We start from the raw sequence: 13,144 nt of genomic DNA on the forward strand, positions 1-13,144 counted from the left end.
GAGAAAAATGAAGTAAATTTTTCAGACATTATTATATCAAAGCTGACCTATGCAAAACGCTTGGTTTTGACATGGGAATCTCACAGCTGGTGACAAAACGTCCTGCTGACTAACACAAACTGATGGCTCGCTGGATGAATGCTGGTTGCAGCATCTGGCCGTGAAGGTCTAACAGATGTTGCCAGGATATCACTTGACACCCCTTTTCTACCCCGTATGCAGTTTTGCTACCTTATTGTGTAGACTTTGTAGTAAATCCTTTCTCAGCTATATCACTGATGGTTTGTAGGCCACAATCGGTTTTCTACCTATTGTTATTGTCCTCCAAACCAATAGTGAGTTTAAAGCTGTTGTAAAGATGATATCTCCTCTGTGATTTGCAGTGTGTTTAGTGTGTTTGGAAGCCCATCATGGGACGTGTTATGATGACTTTAGTGGATCCCATGCTGAAACAGCATTTTATTGTCTTATAAGGTCACAGAAGCTCATAACTCAAATTTGTACTAAAGGAACTTTATTGAAAAGCGAAACTTTAGATGGATGTCCTGGAGATATCCACACTGTTTGTACTTGATATACAAGCACAAAATATAACCTCTGTATAAATAGTAAAATGTTCGGCTGATGTAATTTTTTAAACAGAAGTAATGAAGAAATTGTCATATTTGTATGCTTTGTGTTCACCACATTGGATTTGGTGTGATCCAGCATGTTATAAGCTGTTACTTAAAAGGCTATTTGGGATAAAATTCCGATTTAGTTACAGATGATCTTGGAATTTTTTTTCTTTGAAATAATGCTGGTAACAGGGTTGAACATGAAAGAAAAATAGAAAAAACTGTGTATTATATTGTTTGTCTGCATGTGAGAAATGATTTAGATCATGTAACTATTTACTGTTTTAATTTAAAGAATGTTACATTTTTGTAATTAGGGGAAATCACGTGATAACAGGGTTGCACACACTGTAGGACACAATTTAACATATACTTTACATTTTTTGTTAATAAAAATGTAATCGTAATTAAGAATGGATGTTAAAAAATAGATATACACTACCAGACAAAAGTTTTTGAACAGTAAGATTTTTAATGTTTTTTTAAAGCAGTCTCTTCTGCTCACCAATTTATTTGATACAAAATACAGTAATACAAAAGCAGTAATATTGCGTAGGAATATTTTTATGATTTTAAAATAAATTTTCTGTTTTAATATATTTTAAAATTACATTTAATCCTGTGTTCAAAGCTAATTTTTTAGCATCATTACTCCAATCTTCAGTGTCACATGATCCTTCAGAAATTAATGTAATATGCTGATCTGCTGTTCAAGAAATGATTTTTGGTGCAATGGCACCAATTGTATCTGTTAGCGGTTTTATTCTTCTTCTTCCGTTTCTTCCACTCTTGAGTCTATGGCAGCCCATAGAATTGCTTGCGGGGAAGTTGTGAAATTGTAAACACTTGTCCAAAGTTTCACTTTCTTTATGCTAATAACTTTTGAACCGTAAGGCACAGAATCATTTTTCTTTTTTTTAGTTAGGTTTAGTTTTTTTTTTTTCTTTCTATTTTTAATTCTTTGTAAAACCTATTTTTTTTTTTTACTCGTCCTAGACGGTTTGTCTGATTTTTACCAAAATCGGCTCAGATCATCTTCAGACCATGCTGAAAAAAAGTTATGGAATTCAAGTTGATTAGTCAAACCGTTCTCAAATAATGCACTGACAAATTCTTCGAAAAGCACGTAAAAATGGCTTATTGTAATGAAAGTGATCTCAAAATATTCCTTGGGCCATGTCGAGAACATTGATACCAATTATGAGAAAATTGACCTTCCTGTCCGCCATTTTGATTATTGTAGAAAATCTACTTTTTTGAACTCCTCCTAAACCGATTTTCACCAAATTTGACTCAGATCATCTTCAGACCATGCTGACAAAAAGTTATGAATTTCGTGGCGATATACAAAGCGGTTTTCGTTTAGCACATTCAAGAATTTGCTGGAATTTGCCAAACTGCATGGAATTTGCCAAACTGCTGGAATTTGCCAAACTGCTGGAATTTGCCAAACTGCATCTGAGGCTGTATCTCTGCAATGCTTTGACATATTTGCACCACATTTTGTATGTGCCATTCTGACCTCACACTGACCACACCACATCAATTTGATAACAGCGCCACCTATTGGTCATCTTAAAATGGCTTCAGTTACTCATTGCTGCAGTTGGTCTTTTGCTCCATTCCATGCTTAGCTCCTCATTCTGCCTTATTTGAGCTTGGCCCCGTAATTGCTGCTTGCAGCTATATTTATTATTATTATTATCAACAATATTTAACGGGGTGCTATTATGCTTTATCACTTTTTGAACTTTAGCCAGTGTGTGGTGTGCACGTTTGGGCATAAAGAACATCTACAAAGTTACAAATCTCAAAGTCCACTCCAAAGGGAGATATTTAGTTTTAAAAAAGTCCCTTTTCAAGAACTACAACGAACGGCTCATTTGGACTACAGCGTTTGTTTTCCGCATGCAATGATGTCACAACGCGGTATCCTGCCTAAAGAAATTTAATTAGCATGTATTATGGACAGCCGCTTCTGGGATGCATCAGCGAGCCGCAGGTCGTCTCAGCTTTAACTAACGTGCGGTATAGAGGTTTCAAACACACGCAGAGTCGTGTTATATTTGAATATTTGAATGATTTCTGAAGGATCATGTGACTGGAGTAATGATGCTAAAATTTCAGCTTTGAAATCACAGGAATAAATTACATTTTACACAAATAAATAGTCAAAATATTTCAAAATGTTGCTGTTTTTGTACTTGGGATCAGAAAATGCAGGCATGGTGAGCAGAAAAGACTTCTTTAAAAAAACATTAAAAATTGTACTATTCAAAAACTTTTGACTGGTATATTTGTGTTGTTGGTAATTGTTATAGTTGGCATTAGATGTTATTTAAAACATAAAGTCATTAAAAAATGAAAATGGTAATTCGAATCATAATCGCTTTTATGCTTACTGTAACTTTTACTGAGCTGAACCGCTTCAAAGAGAACCTGATCTTTTAAAGGAATAGTCCACCCCAAACTTAACATTTTGTCATTATTTACTCACTCTCCAGTTGTTCCAATCTGTATTAATTTCTTTCCTCTCTTAAACACTCACACACACATTTTTTTAAAGAATGTTGATAACTAAATGATTGCTGGTAGCCATTGGCTCCCATAGTATAGGAAAAAATACTATCGAAAGTCAGTGCGGACTAGAAACTGGTTGCCAACATTCTTGAAAATATCTTTTGTATTCATGCATACAAAGTAAACAACGTAAGAGTGAGTAAATGATGACAATTTTTTCATTTTTGGGTGGACTATCCCTTTAATTAACCTAACCTGTGATTGACAGTGGATTTTTCTGCATGCCTACATATTCTCTTGCGGATTCACTGAGGTTCATGTTCAGTCGAGCTTCGCACTTTTCAAGGGAAGGTGCTTTCAGTTTGCCGTCTGTGCATTTCTATGGTCGAGCGCAGCGTGAGGTGCAAGCTATTTAGATACTGCAGAAGATTACAGCATCTCTGAGAAGCGCCTGTCTAGTTCCAATTTAAAACGTCAACAATGTGTTCCATTCAAAACAGAAACAAATATACTTCTTTTTTTAATTTCCTAACATAAACAAAACATTTTTATTTTTTTAGTACCTTAGGGTTACTGGTATACCCAACATAATGTCCTTCAAAGTCTAAAAAAAGACTATGAAGATAAAAAAAGGAATATATAATATACAAAATACAAAAACAAAAAATATTCCCTTAAGCTTAGCAGTTCTTTCATTTGACAGACACTATTGAGATATTTTTGTAACCAGCCTTTATTTACGACGTATCGAAGCTATAAAGCTGGAAAACGTAGTAACCCGTAAAATTGGTAGGTGGGGGTTAATGTTCGTCTCTGTGGGCCACTTTCTTATTTATTTCTATTGATTCTCTCCAGCTGATTTATGACTCTGCGCTGTAAACGCACTGGGGGCAAAGTGAGACGCCAGCTAGTTTACATCGTTCAGTCAGTGGAAATAAAAGTAATTGTAGAGAAAAAAGCACAAAACCTTCTGAATTAAAAATTGTGTGTTTATGTGTGCATGTAACAATCTAGTAGCACAATATTACTTGCATAAGGGCTGTTTATTAGTATTTATAAACCACATGTTAATGCCTTAATCTGCAACTGTCTGACAGCTACCTTATTAAACTATAAATAAGTATCAAAGTAGGAGTTCATTGAGGCAGAAGTGATACTTAATAGTGAATTGGACTTTAAAATAAAATGTGACCTGTAATCTATTAGATTACACATTTTAGGTAATCTAATCTGATTACTTTTTGCTTCCAATAGCTCTACAATCCCAGCTATGGAATAAAGGACTTATCTAGAAAAACGAGATGAGCATTTGTGGTTAAAAAGTATATAAATTTTAATTTCTTTAAGAAAATGACCAATAGTTTCGCTAGATAAGACCCTTATTCCTCGGCTGGGATTGTGTAGCCCTTTGAAGCTGCACTGAAACTGCAATTCTTCAACCTTCAACCTGTTGATCCACATTGAACGCCATTATATGGAGAAAAATCCTGAAATGTTTTTTTTTTTTTTTTTTTTTTTTTTAATTTCTTTTTGAATGAAGAAAGAAAGACATGAACATCATGGATGACGTAGGTGTAATTAAATTATCAGGAATTTTTTATTCTTGAAAATTGAACTAATCCTTTAAACATCACATTACATTAGGATTTCTCAAACTGGCGTTTGTGGAAAAAAAAACTTCAGGTGGTTTGTGGATTGATGAAAAGCGAATACTTAATTTAAACAAAAAAAAAATGCATAAAAAAAAATAAGTCAAATGTTTACATACACCTTGCAGAATTTGCAAAATGTTAATTATTTTACCAAAATAAGAGGGATCATACAAAATGCATGTTATTTTTTTATTTAGTAGTGACCTAAATAAGGTAATTCACATAAAAGATGTTTACATATAGTCCACAAGAGAAAATAAGTTGAATTTATAAAAAAGTTCAAAAGTTTACATACACTTGATTCTTAATACTGTGATGTTACCTGAATGATCCACAGCTGTGTTTTTGTTTAGTGATAGTTGTTCATGAGTCCCTTGTTTGACCTGAACAGTTAAACTGCCTGCTGTTCTTCAGAAAAATCCTTCAGGTCCCACAAATTCTATGCTTTAGAAGCAAAAACCATGCATTAAGAGCCGGAGGTGAAAACTTTTGAACAGAATGAAGATGTGTAAATTTTTCTTGTTTTGCCTAAATATCATATTTATTTTCATTTAGTACTGCCCTTTAGAAGCTACAGAAGATACTTACACGTTTCCCTAAAAGACAAAATAAGTTAAATTTACCCTGATTTTTAAATTCAAAAAGTTTCCACCCCCAACTCTTAATGCATTGTGTTTCCTTCGGAAGCATCAGTGAGCGTTTGAACCTTCTGTAATAGCTGCAGAACTTGTGGGACCTGAAGGATCTTTCTGAAGAACAGCGGGCAGTTTAACTGTTCAGGACAAGCAAAGGGATTCATGAACAGCTTCCACTAAATAAAATAATTCAGCTAACAACATTATTTAGAATCAAGTGTATGTAAACTTTTGAACAGGGTCATTTTTACATCTTCCAAAAGACATTTAAAACTTTTGGCCACGACTATATATATATATATATATATATATATATATATATATAGAGAGAGAGAGAGAGAGAGAGAGAGAGAGAGAGAGAGTGACACAGGATTTTGGTTATGTGTAATTTTTGGTATAACTTAAAATAATTTAAGTGTCATATTTGCATTGCATATTTGGCAACACTGGATAAACACGTAATAGTAATAAATATATGTAATGCATGTTATAAAGCAATTTTCTATCATTTCTACTGAGAGATGTGGTTGTGTGTGATTTTAGAGATAACTGGGGAACTAGTGCCTCTCGGGCTTCTGTATCCTCCTCTAATTACATCAAAACTTGGTCTGGTGTCTGTGTCCTCTGCTACTTGTCCTGCGGTGTGGCGAACAGAAACTGCGTATGGGCGTTGTGCCACTAGTGAACACTCATCAGTACCTGACAGTGCTACGGCTTTGCATATGGTTGTTTGGAAATGTGATTTTGATGCCCTGAACAGTTTGTGCGTGTCAGGACTGATTAGAGTCGTGTTAGCAATCGGTGAGAAGCAGTGCCAAATGTGCAGATAGCATCAGGGAGGACGGGACGCCACATGCTGAGGCCGTCCTTTACCAGCCAGCCGGCATGAAGGGTGTGAAAAGAGGTTTTGAGGAGAAGTGCGACCGAAGCACTGCTGTCATGGAGCATTTCGGTGTCTGTAAAGCTATGATTGATGATGTACGGTACACTACTGTCATTTATTGTAAACTTTAGGGCTGCCCTCGACTACAGATTGTTCTGGTCGACTAGTAGTCGTTCATTTTAAGCCTTAGTAGACTATTAGCCGCATATTTATTAACAAACCATATAAATCATAATAATGAGCACTTAATTCCCTACGTAGCCTAATAAGCGCTTAAGCACACATACACCGGCAGATATAATAATTATGAATGTGTCAGGGAAAAACAGCAAGGAGACTGCAATAACTTTTGAATGTTTTATTTTAACTAGTGCTTTCTTTGTTTTCGGCTTAAGAGATGAAGTTTTCATTTCTGCAGTAGTGATGTGCCTGTATGCTTGTTTCATACAGATTACATTATCTGAGAATATTTATTAAATAGATTAATTATATTATTTTATGTTATTTTTGTATACATAGTTATACAACACTGTACTATACTACACTGTAAAACATGCTTTTTCGAAGTTGTAAATAAAACGGAAATTTTTTGAGAAATTCTAACTTAATTCTTAATCACTTAATAAATAAATAAATAAATAAATACTTATTCTTTTAAGAATTAAAATCACTTTTAATTCTTAAAAGAATAAGTATTTATTTATTTATTTGTAATTTAGAATTTTACTAGGAATTTTCTAAGTGAAATTACTTAAGTAAATTATGACTATTTTTTCAGTATATTATACTACAATAGTATTTGTGAATATTAAGCTATTATTTTAATATTTTCATTTTTATTTTATTTTAATATTTAGTCATTTTGTATTTTGCATTTCCATTACTGAATTACAAAAAAAAACAAATTGCTATACTGAAATATACTAAACTAACAAAATACTAATACTATTTTTGTAAATACTAAATTTTGCTAAACAATTTTATACATATTAAAAATATATATTTTTTCAGCACTATTACAGTACTATTTATAAATATTAAGCTTTTATTAGGTATTTTCATTTTATTTTAATATTTAGTCATTTTGTTATTTGCTTTTGTCATTTTAGTTACTTTTTTTTTTACAATTTAGGTTTGCTTTTTATTTCAGTTTTTGCTTGGCAAAATGTTTTCATGTTTTATTTAAATTAAAAATGTTTTTAACAATTTTTGTTAACAATAATCCTGCAATGGTCATTTACATTACTGGGTTACAAAAAACGCAATAAATCAAATACTAAATTGCTATTCTAAATGCTGAACTATACTAAACTAACAAAATGCTTAAACTATTTTTGTAAATACTAAATTATGCTAAATAATTATACATATTTAAAAAAAATATTAAAATCCAATTTTTTTTAGTGTATCATAGTACAGTAATATTTATGAATATTAAGCTTTTTTGTATTTTCACTTTTTATTTTATTATAATATTTAGTCACTTTGTTATGTGCTTTTGTCACTTTTGTGACAAAAACATTTTACTTTAAAAAAATAATAATTTAGGTTTACTTTTTACTTATTTTTTTATTTCTGTTTCTTTCTTCCAATGTGCATGTTTTATTTTATTTCAATTAAAAATGTTATTAACAGTTTTAGTTAACAATAAAAACTCTACAATGGTCATTTCCATTACAGAATTACAATAAAAAAAAAAGTAAAGTAACAAATGAAATACTTCTAAATTGCTGTACTAAATATTGAACTATACTTAATACAAAATACTAATACTATTTTTAGTAAATACTAAATTTAGCTAAATGTTTATATACATACTTATTTAAAAAAGTACTAAAATACCAATAAATTGCTTAATAATAAATATTATTAGTAGTATTTTTGTTCATTTCATTGAATATTTATATTAATATTTTTGTTAATTTTGTTACTTTTTTTTCTTACAATTTAACTCTTAACAATTATTTCAGTTTTAAGCATGGCAACATTTACATTTTCTCCTTAGTATTTATGCTTTATTTTTATTTTGAATTCAAATGGTTTAACAGTTTTAGTTAACAATAATATTCATGCAATGGTTTCCATTACTAAACTACAAAAAAAAATAAATAATAAAATAAAAACTTCTAAATAACTATACTAAATACTGAACTATACTTATTACAAAATACTAATACTACTTTGTAAATGCTAAATTAAAAAAATAAAATGACTAAAATCCTGATTTATTTATTTATTTTTTATTTATATAAAAAAATTATTTACTTATTAGTTATTTTTTAATTATCTATTTATTTTTGATTATGGTATAGTAATTTGTTAAGAAAATTAACTTTTTAAATGCAAAATTTAATGGCCCTTTATATATTCTTATATGTTCAGAAAAATATTCTTTCTTTCTTTTTTATTTTGGGTTCAAATACATTATATCCTAGACAGATTTCTTCAAATGCACCCAATTATTCATCGTTCATTCATTTTTGATACATTGTTTGCTCAAAACACAACACACACAGATAAAAGAAGAGCTTTTCTGGAGAAATCACAGTACAGTTTGAGTCCACAGCCATTAACATTTTAAAGACTGAGATAGGCCAATATCCAACAGAAACATCTCCCAGCATAAAATCACCATCTCATAATGTTAATCCACGCATACATACAGTACAGTATAGTCTCTCTATTGACCCTGTGTTTCCAGCGGCAGTGCTTCGCTTTTTCCCTCCGTCTCTGTACTATTACAAGCTTCCTTTTTTGTTCGCCTCCTTTTTTTTTTTCTTTGCACTGGCATAATTTATCTCCCCTCATCCGGCACGCCTGGGACAGAAGCCAAAACCCAGGTTTCTGCCCCTCTCTGCCTCCGTTCTGTCCTTTCTTCTGCCCTTGATTAAGCCGTCTTAAGAGTCACGAGTATCGATTTCAGTTATGAGCGTACATTATGATTACAATTACCACATTGCCGCTTATTTTAGAAACACGAGCGCTTGTCTGGCTGCGCAGATGGCTAGCTTTCATGCCCTCTGTGTTATTCATTACAATTAAAGTAGTTCTACTGTACCAATTAACATTTTGTTATTATTTACTTTATCCAAAACACGTTTAGGTGAACTGTTTCAGAAAATGAAGAGCAAATGGTGAATTGTGAGCATTGCAGAAGTATATCTTCATTGCCTTGTTTGCGCTGAGATTGAGAACAGCAATCCCAGTCTGCAAACGTGAGTAGAATCAGCGCCCTGAATCCAATAAATCAAAGACAAAACCGGGCAGAACCGGCCATGACATCCAGCTGTGGGACTTTGTTGTTTTGCCACAATATTGTGCTTTCAAATTCTCTCGATACCTCATTATTGTGGGACGCGACGCGACGCACTGCGCTGCGGCCGTGATGAATATTCTGGGTTTAGGAATCAATCTAGACACGTGGGACCCTGGCCTCAACTTAATCTTCTTTCATGCATTTCTCATGTAGCCATGGAGGTTTCGGACGCACTTCCATATTCTAGTCTGCTATTTGCGGTTGTGCCCTTTTTGAGATTCCTCAATCTGCTTCCTGTGTGTCTTAGAGTCACGTCGGTCTGTGATTCAGTTCTCTCTCCTGTTGCTAGTCGTTCATTGTGCATTGTTGGAATAAAACACGCTCCTCATTCCTGACCTCTTCTGTGCTCTTATTCATCCCATGATTTTTTTTTTTCTCTTCTTTGTGCCATATATACATTTCCTCTTGTGTATTGTTTTTAAATGCTTTGCTTTCTCCTTTCGGACATGTTTTTTTCCATATGCAGGACTCTTATTGACTTATTTTCTGTTTTTGTGCTACACACTTCTGATATGTGGCCTGCCATTGTTTGCTGTTTAAAGTCAACATGAAACACAGCCCATTTTTCTTTCATATTGTGACATATTTCCAAATGAAATGATAAAAATCAGTGTTGGGGAAAGTTATGCATACGTTGCATTGCTTTTTGTCACCAGAAAACCCAGAAGTTATATTTATAGTTGAAGTCAAACGTTTACATACACCTTGCAGAATCTGCAAAATGTTAATTATTTTACCAAAATAAGAGGGATCGTATAAAATACATGTTGTTTTTTATTTAGTACTGACCTGAATAAGATATTATATAGTCCACAAGAGTAAAAAAAATAATAGTTGAATTTATAAAAATGACCCCGTTTAAAAGTTTACATATCTTTAATTCTTAATACTTTTGTTACCTGAATGATCCACAGCTGTGTTTGTTTGTTTAGTGATAGTTGTTCCCTTGTTTGTCCTAAACAGTTAAACTGCCTGCTGTTCTTCAGTTGAATCCTTCAAGTCCCACAAATTCTTTGGTTTTTCAGCATTTTTGTGTATTTGAACCCTTTCCAACAATGACTATATGATTTTGAGATCCATTTTCTGGGGGTGAGAACTTTTTGAATTTGAAGATCAGGGTAAACGTAACTTATTTTGTCTTTTGAGAAACATGTAAGTATCTTCTGTAGCTTCTAAAGGGCAGTACTAAATTGAAAAAAATATGATATTTAGACAAAATAAGAAAAATGTACACATCTTCATTCTGTTCAAAAGTTTTCACCCCCGGCTTTTAATGCATTGTGTTTCATTCTGAAGCATCAGTAAGCGTTTGAACCTTCTGTAATAGTTGCATGAGTCCTTCAGTTGTCGTCAGTGTGAAAAGATACATCTTATAATCATAGAGTCATTGTTGGAAAGAGTAAAAAACAAAACAAAGAATTTGTGAGACCTGAAGTGTTTTTCGCGACAGTTTAACTGGGGACTCATGAACAACTATCATTGGGAAAAAAACAGCTGTGGATCATTCAGGTAACAACACAGTATTACGAATCAAGTGTATGTAAACTTTTGAACAGGGTCAATTTTATAAATTCAACTGTTATTTTCTCTTGTGGACTAAATGTAAATGTCTTTTATGTGAAATATCTTATTCAGGTCAGTGCTAAATAAAAAATAACATGCATTTTGTATGATCCCTTTTATTTTGGTAAAATAATTTACATTTTGCAGATTCTGCAATGTATGTAAACTTCTGACTTCAACTGTATAGTGAAACCCAGTTAACACTGGGTTAAATAATAATAATAACACTACAAGCTACCTAAGAAAACAAGCTTTTTGAATTCATATTATTAGCCACAAAACAATTGGTAGATATAATTAGTAAAAATAAAAGTGTGAATATTACACTGCAAAAAATCATGCCTTGCATGGACCTTTATGCAGGGTTCACTTCCAAAACTGCAAAAACTTCTACACAGGCCTCAAATGAATCAGTGACTCATTTTAGTGAATCGGTTCTATTAGGTGTTCCATGTGAATGAAGTAGTTCGCCAAAGTAAATGGTTTGTTTTACATGAATAAACTTCACTGAATTGAGTCTAACTTACCAAGGCAAACAACTGCGTTTAACTAAATATTTTTCCACCAAAAATGTATTACTTCTGCAGAAGGCCATAAATAAATCAGTGACTCTTTCTGGTGAATCAGTTCTTTCATACAGTCCATGAGAATGAAGCAATTTTCTTAAAGGGACAGTTCACCCAAAAATAAAATTTACCCAATAATTTACTCACCCTCAAGCCATCCTAGGTGTATATGACATACTTCTTTCAGACGAATACAATCGGAGTAATATTAAAAAATGTCCTGGCTCTTCCAAGCTTTACAATGGTACTGAATGGGTGTAGAGAATTTGAAGTTCAATATAGTGCAGCCATCCATCATAAAAAGTGTTCCACAAGGCTCCAGGGGGTTAATAAAGGCCTTGTGAAGTGAATCGATGTGTTTAAGTAAAATGCTGAATGGACTGATTCACTAAAATTAGTCTTAACTTCCCAGTGAAAACTAAACTTTGAAAAAGTTTAAAGTTCAAAAATTCAGAAATGCTTCAGATGAATCAGTGAGTCATTTTAGTGAATCAGTGAATTAGTGAAGGAGTTTTCTTGCTTTACATTAACAATCTAAATGAAGTGATTCACTAAAATAAAAACTTACAAGTGCACTGATTGGAAATTGTTTAGTTGAATGAAGTGGTTTCTGAAGGTGGTTAGAGGGTGGTGGCTGAAAAATATTTGGTGAAAGATTATGATGAATCAATGCACTGATAAATCATTCACAGTAAAACGTGTTAAACAGTGCAGAGTGTCAGATTTCATTTCATGTTGACTCCTTATCTGTGATAATAGGTACTGAAGATGGTTTCATTTACTCTGTGGATCCTTTGTGGTAATCCAGGTCATTTTTTATGGTAATCTTATTTAAGACAGTTCATGTAACAAGACAATAGAGTAGTGTGTCCCGTGTGTCCCCAGGCCCCCTCAGCAGGCGGCAGCGCCGGATCTGGAGGTGATCTCCCAGCAGGTGGAGGATGAAGGCCAGTGCATGGCTCCAGTGCAGCTGGTCAGCTTCGCCTACAGGGACCTTCCTCTAGCTGCCCTGGACCTCTCGCTGGCCGGATCCCAGTTACTTTCCAATCTGGACGAAGAGGACAACCAAGAGGGGTAAGAAACTGCCGGTTCACCAGCGATACCACACAGAAACACGTACACACACGTTTATGCGTTTACGTAATTGGGGACTTCCCATTGATTTCAGTGCTATGTAACTAACCCAAATCTAAAAATAGTACTTATTAGAAGTGAATATAGACATTTAGACTCTTTGTGAACAGTTTTGAGAATATGTTTTACAAAAAAAACTATTTCATGTTGTGTTACTTGCTGTTTCTTTGTATTGTTTTAAAATTCACTAGCAATTTCTGAGTAAAAATTGTTTCTCACCAATTTATTTTCAGTGCACCCATAAAGAATAAAATAATT

General features: G+C 33.0%; 1 protein-coding gene across 2 annotated transcripts in view; it reads left to right on the top strand.

The window, feature by feature from the left end:
- tmem266 (transmembrane protein 266) overlaps nt 1–13,144 on the top strand; it is a 104,559-nt gene that overhangs the window by 23,085 nt on the left and 68,330 nt on the right. The window contains exon 3 of one of the 2 annotated variants that reach the window (XM_073831389.1): nt 12,638–12,826. The exons of the other annotated variant lie outside the window; for it this stretch is intronic. Coding sequence (XP_073687490.1) covers nt 12,638–12,826 — 189 coding nt within the window. The remainder of the gene's footprint in view (nt 1–12,637; nt 12,827–13,144) is intronic. 2 annotated transcript variants of the gene reach the window in all.

Source organism: Garra rufa, chromosome 25 (assembly GCF_049309525.1).
Source record: "Garra rufa chromosome 25, GarRuf1.0, whole genome shotgun sequence".
In the NCBI taxonomy this organism is placed as follows: domain Eukaryota; kingdom Metazoa; phylum Chordata; class Actinopteri; order Cypriniformes; family Cyprinidae; genus Garra; species Garra rufa.